At 39.4% G+C, this 12,973-nt stretch overlaps 1 protein-coding gene across 32 annotated transcripts in view; it reads right to left on the reverse strand.

Moving 5' to 3' along the window:
• The window catches only part of Ppfibp2 (PPFIB scaffold protein 2), a 156,735-nt gene that overhangs the window by 49,681 nt on the left and 94,081 nt on the right, over positions 1-12,973 (reverse strand). For 28 of the 32 annotated variants that reach the window (XM_087211764.1, XM_087211768.1, XM_087211765.1 and 25 more), the window contains one exon: positions 5,985-6,116. In XM_087211764.1, the coding sequence (XP_087067890.1) occupies positions 5,985-6,116 (132 nt within the window). Of the gene's footprint in view, positions 1-5,984; positions 6,117-9,272; positions 10,320-10,374; positions 10,714-12,973 lie in introns of those variants that run through there. The other 4 variants (XM_087211782.1, XM_087211777.1, XM_087211794.1 and 1 more) reach the window with 4 other exon arrangements.

Here is a 12,973-nt window from a genome sequence, read left to right on the forward strand (position 1 = left end):
GAAAAAACAGCAGCAATATAGGAAGAGAAGCAGTATTTTCTTTATTTACACAATTACAACCTCTGGTGACCTGAGTTAGCAAAATATCTCGCTCAAAATAAACATTTCCATCACGTGACAACAGTGCGGCTTGAGCAGCACTCAAGGCTTAAGGCCCCGGTGCTCGAGATAGCTATAGAGTCAGAGGTTCTCAGCACACCAGCAAAGAGTATGTTTAATTATGAGAATGAAGAATTTGTTTCAGATCATGTGGTTGCTCACTGATTATCACAGGTTTGAATAGCCCATAAAATTCCTCCACATGAGAACCTAATATTTGTACTAGCAACTGGGAAGGGCTGTGATCTGGTAGGATAGAGGATAGAATCTCAGTCGATGGTGCCTCATGTATGAACAACCTGACAGAAAATAACAGCAAAAAAACTCAGATGTAAAAACAATCATTTGGAGGGGAAAAAAAAGCAAACAGTCCAGTGATTGCTAGAGGACACAAATTCCAGATGTGGGAGCTCTCTTTGCCTCCTGACTTCCCTACAAAGTGAGCTACCCTGGCTCCATACCCTGCATCCTCCCACAGATGGACTGGCTCTCTCACACACCGACCTGTGAGGCCTGACAGTGAGTGACCAGTGCAGAACTGGGCATGTGACACAAATTTGGCCCATGAGATGCAGTCCCAGTGCTTCTGCTGGAACCTTTGAAAAAGACAGTCTCTGCAGGGTTTGCCAGGACATCAGTCTCGAGCTATTGATGGCCATCTCTGTCACCAGATAGGAGAGCCCGCCTGAGAATAAGGCTAAAACAGAACCAAGGGAGACAGTAAGACTGACTTCTAGTGATTATGTTGGACTTCTTAAACCTTGGATTTTTAAACTTTGTTACCAAGTTGTGTGGCCTAACAACTCTCTCTCCCTTTTGTTCTTACCTGGCTTTGAGTTGAGTCTCTGCCACTTAGGCCTCCCCACAGAGCTTACTGAATTCTGCCCTTAAAGCCCTAATGGAAGTTTCACATGTAATCACACATCTTGAAGTCTGGATAAAATAACTAAGCCAAGAGGAATTTCGATTGCTCTTCTATGAGCATTTGAAAAACAGAGTCCATTAATACTTGCACAGATCAGCTTTTAGTCAGATCATAAAGACACTGACTAGTCAAGCATGGATCAAAGGTGGAGATCTGATTCAACAGGGTACTGTCCTCAGTTCACTGGAAATTGTTGTACTTTTGGCAACTACATTAAGGAACATGTTCTCAAAAGCAACGTAAGGAATATGCCTTACGCGTGAGAAACATCCTAATCAACAGTATTTTCCCAGCAAACAGAACTATGGTAGGTATCTGTACAAATAATGTTGGCACTTATTAAAAAGGAACAATACCCATCATTACATTTTCAGGATGCCTAATATAGGGAGAAGATGTACCTACAAAATGCCAAAAGCTATGATAGCAGCTTAACTTTTGTGATTTTGTGATTTATTTAGTCTTTATCACACTGCTATCCATTTTTAAGGTTCTTTCCTTGTTTATCTTATTAGTACATGTGTGTCATTCATGCAGTTTACAATCATCTTGAAGAGTGGTTACATGGACATACCACAGCTTGTTTGCTTTTTTATCCCCTTCCATTTTCTTCCCCCTCACCTCCTCCTCTGATTCCTCAGTCATCTTTTTCATACCTGTTGATTATTTGTCTTAGCACATGTTACGGCTTATAACATTTACACTGATGAGGGTTATTAGGTTCCTGTACATGGCACATCTTTCATTTCCCCTTCCCTCCTACCCCTCTCCTTGTTCCCTTGTAACATCTCCCTGTTGTGCAAAATTTGTCCCCTTGTCCCTTTCTATTCATCTTTTAAAATTTTCTTTGCACTTTGGCTCACTCAAATAAAGGATACCATATGGTATTCCAACTTATGTGTCTGATTTACTTCACTCAACATTATGTTTTCAAGGTGCATCCATTTTCCTACGAATGCTTCAAATTTGTCATTCTTCATAGCCAAGTAGTATTCCATTATATATAGATACCACATTTTGTTTATCCAGTCATCTGTTAATGGGTATACAGGCTGCTTCCAGGATTTAGCTATTCTGAATTGTGCTGCTATAAAATCTGGTATACAAGTATCACTGTAGTATGATGACTTAAGCTCTTTGAAGAGGGAAGATGTCTAGCAGAGGGATAACTGGATCATGTGGTATTTCTAATTTCAGTCCTTTGAGAGATCTCTATACTGATTTCCATAATGGTTGTACTAGTTTGCGTTCCTACCAACAACATGGAAGAGTTTTCGCCACAACCATGCAAGCGTTTGTTACTGTTTGATTTCCTAATGATTACTATTCTTTCTGAAGTAAGATGGAATCTTAGCATTATTTTCATTTGCATTTCTCTAATGGCCAGAGATGTTTGACACTTTTTCACATATTTGTTGGCCATTTGTATTTCTTCCTCTGTGAAGTGTCTGTTAATTTCTCTAGCCCATTTCTTGCCTGGGTCTTTAATTTTAGGTGGTTTAATTTTTTTTGAGTTCTTTATGTATTCCAGATATTAGTCCTCTGTCTGATGAGTAGCTGGCAAATATTTTTTCCTGTTCTGCAGGTTGTCTCTTTACTGATTGAATCTCTTGCTGTACAGAAATGTTTTAGTCTGATATATCCCATTTTGCTAATTCTGCTGCTATTTCCCATGCGATTGAGGTTCTGTTTAGAAAAATCCTTTCCTACTCCTATGTCTTCAAGTGTTTTACCTATTTTGTCTTCCAGGAGAGTTAATGTTCCTTTTTTTCCCATTAAGTTTATTGGTACATTTTAGGCATACAATACAGTTACATTCATCATCAGGAACTTGTACCCTTACAGGATGTATCTTGGTTCTTATTTTTCCCCATTCCCCTGCTTAATGTTTAGATCTTTAATGCATTTTACTTTTAATTTAGTATATGGTGAGAGATAAGGGTTCAGTTTTACTCTTCTACAAGCAGATAAGCAGTTTTCCCAGTACCACTTGAATAGTCCATCTTTCCTTTGATGTATGTTTTTGGACCCTTTGTCAAAGATCAAATAGTTGAATATATTTGGAGAGGTCTGATGACAATGATTATACAATTCAACCAAACCTTTGGGTCCCTTTGAAAGCAGTTGTAAGAGGAAAATTCATTGCAAATTAATGTTAACATTAGGAAAACAGAGCAAGCCCAAAGAAATAACCTTACAAGAAATCTTAAGATACCTGAGAAACAACAAACCCACCCCAAACTGAAACTAAGGACAGAAATTATAAAGATGAGAGCAGGAATTAATGAAATTGCAACTAAAAAAAAAGATAAAACAAATAAACAGAGCAAAGAGCTGGTTCTTGAAAAGAATAAATAAAATTGGCAAGAGTCATCAGGAGACAGAGAGAAAAGACTCACATAAATGCAATTAGAAATGACAAAGGTGGAATCATAACAGACACTGTTGAAATCCAAAAGATTGTAATAACTTTGAAAAATTATATTCCAACAAATTAGCAAATTTTTAAGAAATGGACAGATTCCTAGACACATACAAACTACCAACACTAACCCAAGAAGACATAAATATACTTAAAAATCCAATCACAAGCAATGAAATTGGCTCAGTAATAAAGAATCTACCAACTAATAAAAGCACAGGATCAGATGGATTCATGACTGACTTCTACAAAACCTTTAAGTATATTATAACACTAATACTCCTCAAGCTATTCAAAGAAATTGAAAGGGATGGAGTGCTTTAAAATTCATTTATGGAAACCACTATCACCCTGATCCCAAAACTGGATAAAGACTCAACTAAAAAAAAAAAAAACCAAAAAAACTATAGGCCAATCTCTTTAATGACCATAGATGCAAAATTCTTCAATAAGATATTAGCAAATAGAATGCAACATATTATCAAAAAGCTGACACACCATGATCAAGTAAGTCTCATCCCAGAGATATAAGGATGGTTCAACATACAAAAGTCTATTAATGTAATACATCATATAAACAGGAGCAAGGTCAAAAACCATATGACCATATCAATAGATCCAGAAAAGGCTTTCGACAAAATCCAACACCCTTTCATTATAAAAAAAAAAAACTTTCAAGAAAACAAGTATAGAAGGACCACACCTAAATATGATAAAATCTATCTATAACAAGCCAACTGCCAGTATCATACTAAAGGGGGAAAAACTAAAAGCATTCACCCTAAAATCAGAAACAAGACAAGGATGTCCACTATTACCTCTGCTATTCAACATAGTACTTGAAACATTAGCCAGAGCAATTGGGCAAAATAAAGACATAAAAGGGATACACATAGGAAAGGAAGAACTCCAATTATCATTATTTGTAGATGGCATGATACTCTCCATGGAAGACCCAAAAAACTTCACCAAAAAACTCTTAGAATTAATAAACAACTTCAGCAAAGTAGCAGGATACAAGATCAACATACAAAAATCACTAGCATTTGTGTATACCAACAATGAATGGGATGAGAAGGGAATTATGAAAACAACACCATTCACAGTTGCTTCAAGAAAAATAAAATACTTAGGAATTAACCTAAACAAAGAAGTGAAAGACCTCTACAAAGAAAACTACAGTACTCTGAAGAAGGAGACTGAAGGGAAAGATGTCCCTTGCTCCTGGATAGACAGAACCAATATTGTCCAAATGGCCATACTTCCAAAACTGCTATACAGATTCAATGTAGTCCCGATCAACATACTGAAAGCATACTTTTTAGATCTAGAGAAAACAATCCTAAAATTTATATGAAACCAGAGGAGACCCCAATAGCAAAAGTAATTTTCGGCAACAAGAGCAAAGTAGGTGGCATAGCAATATAAGACCTCAAGCTGTATTACAAAGCAATAGTGATAAAAATGCCATCATACTGGAATAAAAACAGACATGTGGGTCAATGATAACCCTTTTATATATATAAAGAAATGACATTCAGAGTGATTAAATAACTTGTTGAAGTTCATAGAGCTGAGCAGATAGGTCAGAAGATGAGTCAAGCTTTTTCTAAACCTAAAATCCTTTTTTTCATATCTCACGTTTGAATATAAGGACTGGAAGGTAGAGGAACACAAAGGTGGTTATCTAAGATTAAAACAGGCTGCCTTCTCTCAAATAAAGAACTTCTGAACCTAAAATTCTCTAAACATTTATCCCAAAAGGAGGCCAGTCTGCTCTACCCAATAGATTTTGGGAAACAAAATACGAAGCTGTGTATGGTGGGATGTACATGCCCATAATCCCAGCAGTCTGAGAGGCTGCGGCAGGAAGATCACAAGCTTGAGCCCAGCCTGGGCAACTTAATGACTTACTGAGACCCTGTATCAAGATAAAAAAATAAAGTCTTAGGGAGTAACTCAGTGGAAAGGCCTTGGGTTCTAATCCCCATTAACACACACACGCACATATACACACACACAATGCACACAAGATATGTGTATGGGCTCATCCATATGACCCATCAAGACAAAAGAAACACATAATTTGAGGGTTCCATCTGAGTCAGTGAAATGTATGTTAAAAACATCTCACCTCCTTGGTATAGTGATGGTGACCTGCTGGGAAGCTGTCTTTATCCCAGCACACTGTCGTTTCTTTGGTTCTCACAGAAGATATCTTGTATTCTCTACATTTTATCAGATCCTTTCCTCACTACTGCTTCCCTTTCCATCTTGTCAGCAGTTTGAGGAAGGAAAAACCCTTAGAGCCAAAAGTGAGTGGTTTGGGAACTGCTGAAATTTGCAGCCATAGCTAAACTCGATAACTTGATGTTAACTGATCATTGTATCTCTGGTGCATACATATTTCTGGTATGCAGTAGCTGCCAGGCATGGGGTTACTAGATGGCCTAGGCCATATGAGAATAGCCCCCCAGGTCTGAGCTTAGGACAATAAAGATTCTTTCCACCCACTAGCATTTGGGGTATCACGCTTACCTCTGCTTTTTTCTGCTTTTCTTCTTGCTCTCTCTGTTCCTTCTCCATACCAACCAGCTTGAGCTTCAGCTCAGACACTTCAGTCATTAGATCGAGCTTCTGGGTTTCAAGAGATGTTCGACTTAGCAGCTCCTGCAAGCAAAAACAGATTTCAAAATCACAAACCTCCATAGAAACAAGGGCAGCTATAGCTCCACCTATAGCACATAAGGCCATATCTAAGGTTGTGTTTGCATGACATAGAACTGAGACTGCTGCACATGTGCCACCAGTCTATTAGAGATGGACTTGGGTTGACGCTGGGTCACTTGGGAATAACACAGCCCTTGACATCACCCAATGTGATTTGAAAAACAACATAACCTACATTTTTCAAAACCATGTTTCCTTATAGAAACCATTTTTAATTATTTCCAAAGAGAGAAAAATAGATGAATACCCTTTCAAAAAACCAACATTCTTTCTCCGGCTCTATTTTTAAGGCAAAGCAGCAGGTCTTCTCTACCAGAACAAACAAAAACTTGTGTTAACAATATATTTCTTAAAACCAAAACTTCTAGATCACATCTTGGGCAAAATCAGTGCTCAGCCCAGTCTTTAGCACTATAATTCACCTCATTACAGTGAATGGCAGTCAGGACACATAGTGGGTATTCAATGAGTATTTATTGGGTTGATTATATGAGTCTTAGTATGTGAGCTGGCTCTTTTCTGAGCTGTAAAAAAACTACAATTTGGCCCTGTGGGATGGAATTGGAAAGGGTGTTCTTTCCTGATTGTGGAACAAGACCAAGGAGGCTATTACTAGTCCTGCCATCATTACAACATTGGCTGGCTACAACCTGATACTTCATTCAGGTCCTTGACACCAAATTGATCACAAATATATATACTTATTAAACACAAGCAAGAGAATTATAAAAGATCCCCAAACCCAGAAGCATTTCCCAAAGTGCAGGGCAATATATTTTTCCATTAGTAAATGCCAATGTAATGTGATGGACAAAAACCCATAACAAGGAAAATGTACATGGCAGCAAGGACAACAAGACCAAAGGAGCAGATGGAAAGGGCACAATATCCTGAACATTTTGTACCATCTTGGGCAATACAACCTTGGTATTGGAATAGTGATCTCAACATTATGACTCAATAGCTCTAATTTCATTAATTTAGAATTGTCCTCAGATGAATCAAACCACAAAGGACAGAGAGTTTGATTTACAATACATGATTCTCCAGGCCAAAGGTAATCAGTATCTGGGAAAACTGAGCCACAAACTTGTATAGGTTAATCTGAAAGGATAAGTATCTAGAACTTCAGCAGCTTGGCAGAGGGAGGTTCCTGAAGCTGGGTGGAGGAGGATGGCCCTTCCTGGCCCAGCCAGGCTAGAAGCTGGATGATAGGGCAGAGGCAGCAGCACCATACTGCCAGGACTGTGGGCTACTTGGCCATAAGGAGTCAGGCAAATGAACATGTCCAATATAATGGAAAACTTGGATTTGTTGATTGTCTCCTCAGCTCCAGACACTGCTGGGTGCTTGTAGATATATCACTTTCTTAATAAACCCTCCCAGGGATTTGGCAGTAATATTAGAGTCCTGATTCTACAGATGAGGAAACAGGCCTAGAGAGGCTAAACAGATCTTTTAGCCAAGGACTAATGCTAATCATGAACAGAGTTAGTTTTCAAATCAAGATGTTTGACTCCAGAACTCATTTCTGCCTAAAGTATTATACTGTTTCCCAAATGAGAAAAATCTTCCGAGAATTTTAAAGGGAACATTTTTTAAATACATCTTTTAAAAAAAGTAAGAAATAGTCACTGAGCCTAGAAAATGTCTTTTCAGATGAGGGCTTAGTTCATCCCTAGGGGTTGGAGCTCATAGAAATGATCAGTTCTCTTGGTCTTAAGTATTTAAAAACTTAAGATACAACCTGCAACCCAATATAATCTATTTTAGCCTCTTCTACATTCTCTGTCCTTTTCCTCTCCTTCCAACCTCATTCTCTGTATTTCCCCATCCCTTTACTTACCTGCCTTGTTCCAAAAATTATTTAAGCCAGTTTGCAAAATATGTATTTCCAGTTAAAAAATAAATCACAAAAATTAAAGCAGGTAGGAAAAGAAGTTGAAGTCAGAATTACAATTAGTAGAAAAACCATACCATAATGTATTAAGAACAGCTAGAAATGAACTACAATGTACATGAGAGCTTCCTAACTGTCAATGTAAAAAGGGAAAGGAACAATTGCACAAACCAAGATCCACAAAAACTACTGAGTTCTAAGAAAAAAAAATTCCTCTATGAATTTCATTCATGTATGTTCCAGCACCAAGAGATGTGACCAGTAAAAACACAGCCCCTGTTGACAACTTGAGTGTCTTAGGATGATACTCATGCAATTTACAGCTTAGCATTCAAGATACTGTTTGGTGGAATTTAGGAAATCCTCAGCATGTGTCTCTCTTGAAAACTAAGAGTCAACTCTACTTCCACTATTGCCAAAAATCTCTCTTACTGTTTTAACTACTAGGTTGTAACTAGTCATTCCAATGTTCCAAGTGATGAGGATAATATTGTAATTGGTTCCAATAGCTATTTCCATTAGTCATGCCAGTGCTTAAATTGGTCACGCTAACAGTCCAAGTGGATATTCCAGTCAGACACACTAAAGTTTTAATTACAAATCTGAGCTTGATTAATTTATTATAGTTCACTAATCATACAGCTTTTACTTACTCTCTCCCAGCTTATGTCTATTAGCATGTGCTTCTACCATTCATGATCATCTCCCCCGTCCTTGTCATTAACAATTACTATTCTAGTCATGAACTCAAGAATCAGCCTTCAAAAGCTTACTTAAATCCAGCTCTACTTCCCAATCACCAGACCCAGCAAGGCTCCTAGACACTACTACATACTAGAATTTCTAAAATGCATAACTTAATAGAAACTAAATATCCTACATCCTCAATTGCTCCTTCTACTTCCAGCATAAACAAACTCCTGGATTCTACATAATATAACCCATTCTTTCCAGTCATTTAAAGTGGGGAACACTTTGCTCCCAACAACACAACTTGCAGAATACCTCTCTCCCATCTTCACAACAGCTTTCTGACCACTATTTGTCTCCACCAATCATCCATGTCCACCCTCCACTGGCTCTAAGACAGCCAAGTGCTATTCAGTTAAATCACAATCTCCCCAAATATTTAGAACAAGACAGTCTCCCACTTCCCTCAAGGTATCTGTCTTTTGATCAATGGCTTTTCTACGTACTTTAGGTGCTTTCCGTCTCCTCAGGAGCTTCAACATCTTTGTTAATGACTTCACAGTTCAGTATCCACCCATTAACTATTCCGCTTTACGTTGACTTCAGTTCCCACAGGCTTTGCTTCTACTTCCTTTCAGCTTCTCGGCGGCACAGCCACAACTCAGCTCTTTATCTTTACCCAAAATATGTTTGTTCTGTTCTGAGATCTTCAGCTCTGAAATTCTTTCCTCTGGCCACAACCTTCTGACCTTGGAACTGCCCTACTTGCTCACTCAACCTCAAATTTCTTCTTCTGAGGTCTCTGGTTACTTAATAACTACCTGTTCTCCTGGTTTATCACCTTTCTTAAGCAGTATCTGCCTCACTATCTCCCCATACCTTGAGGTTAGTCATTTCAATTGTATTCCTATCTACGCCAAAAAAGTATTCATCATCCACCTCACCCAGCCCCCAGATCCGATCAGCATTTGTCTAAACAGCCCAGTTCAGACAAATCTCATAGTCTTTTGTTTAGGTTTCTTCTCCCCATGGCCTGAGAATTGCTAGTGTGACATCTAATGATGACAATTGATTTCAACACAAATTTACACTATCTGATTATAAACTGATCTTCCAATCCTGCCCTACAAAACTTGTATTCATCACTGGCTGATTCCGTTCGGGGATTGCTCCAAATCTTTTTTATTCTCCTCAAGCCCTCTACCCCACAATGGCCTCATTTTCTGCTCAAATAACTTCTCATATTTACTGAAAAGATAAAAACCAATAGCTCATTTATTGAACTTAAATTCTATTTCAAAGTCTTCCAGAATCATCTCATTCATATCTCTTAAATCTCTGTCTTAGAGAAAGCAAGCGCACAGTCCCTTCCCAAGGCTAACCTGTCACTTTGCACATTGCCATCATCTGTTTAATTTTTTCACTTTTAAAAACTGTTTCCTAGCCCAGCAAGCTTCCAAAATGCACATATAAATCACACAACAAAGGATACATGCTTCCAGAACTTGTTCCTAAATTCCCCCAATTGACTGACATTCCTGTTTCTGGCTATTTCTGTCTCTGGACTCTTCAAGCATCCTCACACAACTTGATGAATCCTAAAGTTACCTTCATGGGTAAGCAGTGGCCTTTGGCTTTGTCCTCTGAATTCTGATCCTGTTTCTCCCTTAGCTGGTAACTCAGAAGGACTCCCCTGCACAGAGCCCTAGCCTTCTCCTCACCTCTGTACCGCCTTTGAGGAAATTCCCACCCAGTTCTGTGTTAGTTCAGGGTAGGTCCATCAATCATGTGTTCTGACAGGTATTTAATCTCTCCCTTACCATCAGCTCCCATTCCTCAGGCTAAAAACATAATCAAATTTCTGACATTCTAAAGAGACTTCTTTCTTGACCTTGCCTGCCCTTCAAGTTACCACCATCAACTCCCATGTCCTCTGTTGGCAAGTGCATGCTGTGTGTGTGTGTGTGTGTGTGTGTGTGTGTGTGTGTATAAGTGCTGTCTCTTTTTGTCCCTTCTCTCTCGCTTCACAGTCAATCTCTTACAGGAATAATCTACCCATAGTGCCTCTTCTTCCTGTTACTCCTCAACAAGGTATCTGCCTGCCTGCAACCTAGCTTCTGCCTCCACCAAGTAAGGCACAAAAATAGCTTCTGGGAGTCAATGTCCAAACTTTCAGATGCAACTTATACTTCTCCTCTGTTAATCAACTCTATTTCATTGACTTAGTGTAAACTACTCCTTCTTCTGTATCTTCCCTGGTTCAGGTATTCCTGACGTTTCTTTTTTCCTTTCCATCTCCTTTGCTATGCATTTATTCTTTCTACCCTTTAAAGAAAACATTCATGGGACCCTTGCTCACATGCCCAAGACAAGAGTCAGCTCTGGATCCAGCCTGATTGTCCGGAGCACCAACTTCCTTGCCAGACAATGCCTGCCCCCTGCTCAGGCATCCGGACTTCAGGGAAGGATCCTGCTGGGAATCTCCTGGAGTCTTGCAGCTACCAGGTGGTTGTGGAGAAGCAGCAAGCTAAGGCTTATGAACAGAGGTTTCATAAGCAGCACTCTGCTTCTGCTCATAATTGTTTCAAAGTTGCTTATATTTTAAAGGACAAAGGGCAGGGATGAGGAAGAAAGGGGTATGGAAAGCTTGTTTTATTTACTGTCGAGGACCATGAAACTAGGTAATGAAACTTTAGAAAGAAAACAGTGGAAAAAATTATCACTCACCCTTCTCACTTCACCACTACTACTAATCTCCTCCAGAAGGACAAACACAACTCCTTTCTGATAGATGAAAGAAAGTTTACATCTCAGAGCAGCCCACTATTTCCTTTCTCCAAAGCTCAGGTTCTGCCTGGAGCTGATAAAAAAAAATTTGCCTTTTAATTCACCCTCTTCCTTAAAGAGCCACATCTTGAAGTGATTACCTCCATTTTTAAGTGTGGAATATGACCCAGGGAATTACTGACCAATATAGAGGGTTGCAGCCACACAGGCAATCTGAAACCAAAATGAAAGAACGGGCCATGGAAAGACATAAAAGGAAAAATATGTCCCTTTACCCTTTGAAGTAAAAGGCCTGGGCCTCACTGAGGAGCCTAGTTCATGAATAACCCGATGTAGAGAAGAGGTGGTCACAGTGAACTTGAGTTGTATCCAGACTCAGTCCCATTAACCAAATCATCTTGCTGAACCTGTAAAAAGGGGTTCCTTACTGGGATCTGGAGACTCAACATCAAATAAGTTGAACTTGAAGAAACTAGTTATTTGTGCCTCATAAATCTCCCAGAGGGAGTTTCAGGGAATGTTTGGGAAATGCCTGTTTTTTTCACTCATGACTCAGTGTCTCGCCTCCTCAGATTTGTGCTCCTGCTGGATCATGTGCGTGGCTCTGTTTAATGTTCTCTTTGAGACAGAATGCCCTGTTATCAGCTAGGCACTAGACCTCTGCCTTAGGCCACATAACCTTCTAATCAGTGTCTTGCCTTACAATGGCCATGTGTGATAGTTTGTTTTAAATGTAACTGGAATAATTTTACAACTCTAGTAGGTAGTAAAATTGAGTAATAGAGAGTCTGTGTTGTCACCCTCATTGTCTACAAGTAAGAAAACTTGGTGTATCGACCTTCCCAGATCGACAGCCAGTGGTCAGTCTACAGAAACTCATGCCCAGTGACTCCCAATGACCCATATTTGTCGCTCTAACACACTTCACCTAAAAGGCAGCTAGAACCACAAAGTTGCCTAACCCCTGAAGCCATGGACCAGGTGGGAAGCTGAAACACAATGTGTGCTCTCTAGGGTTTCTTACAGCAGGGTGGTGTTCTCACAAAGAAAGGAGTTTGCACCCTTGCCTCCTCTCCATTCATCCTCCCCTCCCTTGTCCTATCTTCCTTTTAGCACTGAACATTGTTTTTGATCTCCATGTTGACCATATCTGTAAATGGCCAGTGTCTGGGAAATGCTCCATGTGGCTGCCAGCTCTGTGCAAAAACTCAAATCCACTGAGTATAATCAGCTTCCCCCTCCCAGCACCCTTCAGAGAGAAGTTGGTGATCATAGGCAGAGGGCCTCATTTTATGGGAACCAGTTAGACTCCAGAGAGCCCACGTATGCCACTTTTGGAAAAGCCACCAAGGACCTCTAATATACTAACTAACCTGGGGACCTCTCCCTGAAATACAGAGATTCTGTTAGCAGCATGGTC

This window comes from Heterocephalus glaber, unplaced genomic scaffold (genome assembly GCF_053883595.1).
Source record: "Heterocephalus glaber isolate CG9 unplaced genomic scaffold, H.glaber_assembly_v1.0 deba00001428, whole genome shotgun sequence".
Classification (NCBI taxonomy): domain Eukaryota; kingdom Metazoa; phylum Chordata; class Mammalia; order Rodentia; family Bathyergidae; genus Heterocephalus; species Heterocephalus glaber.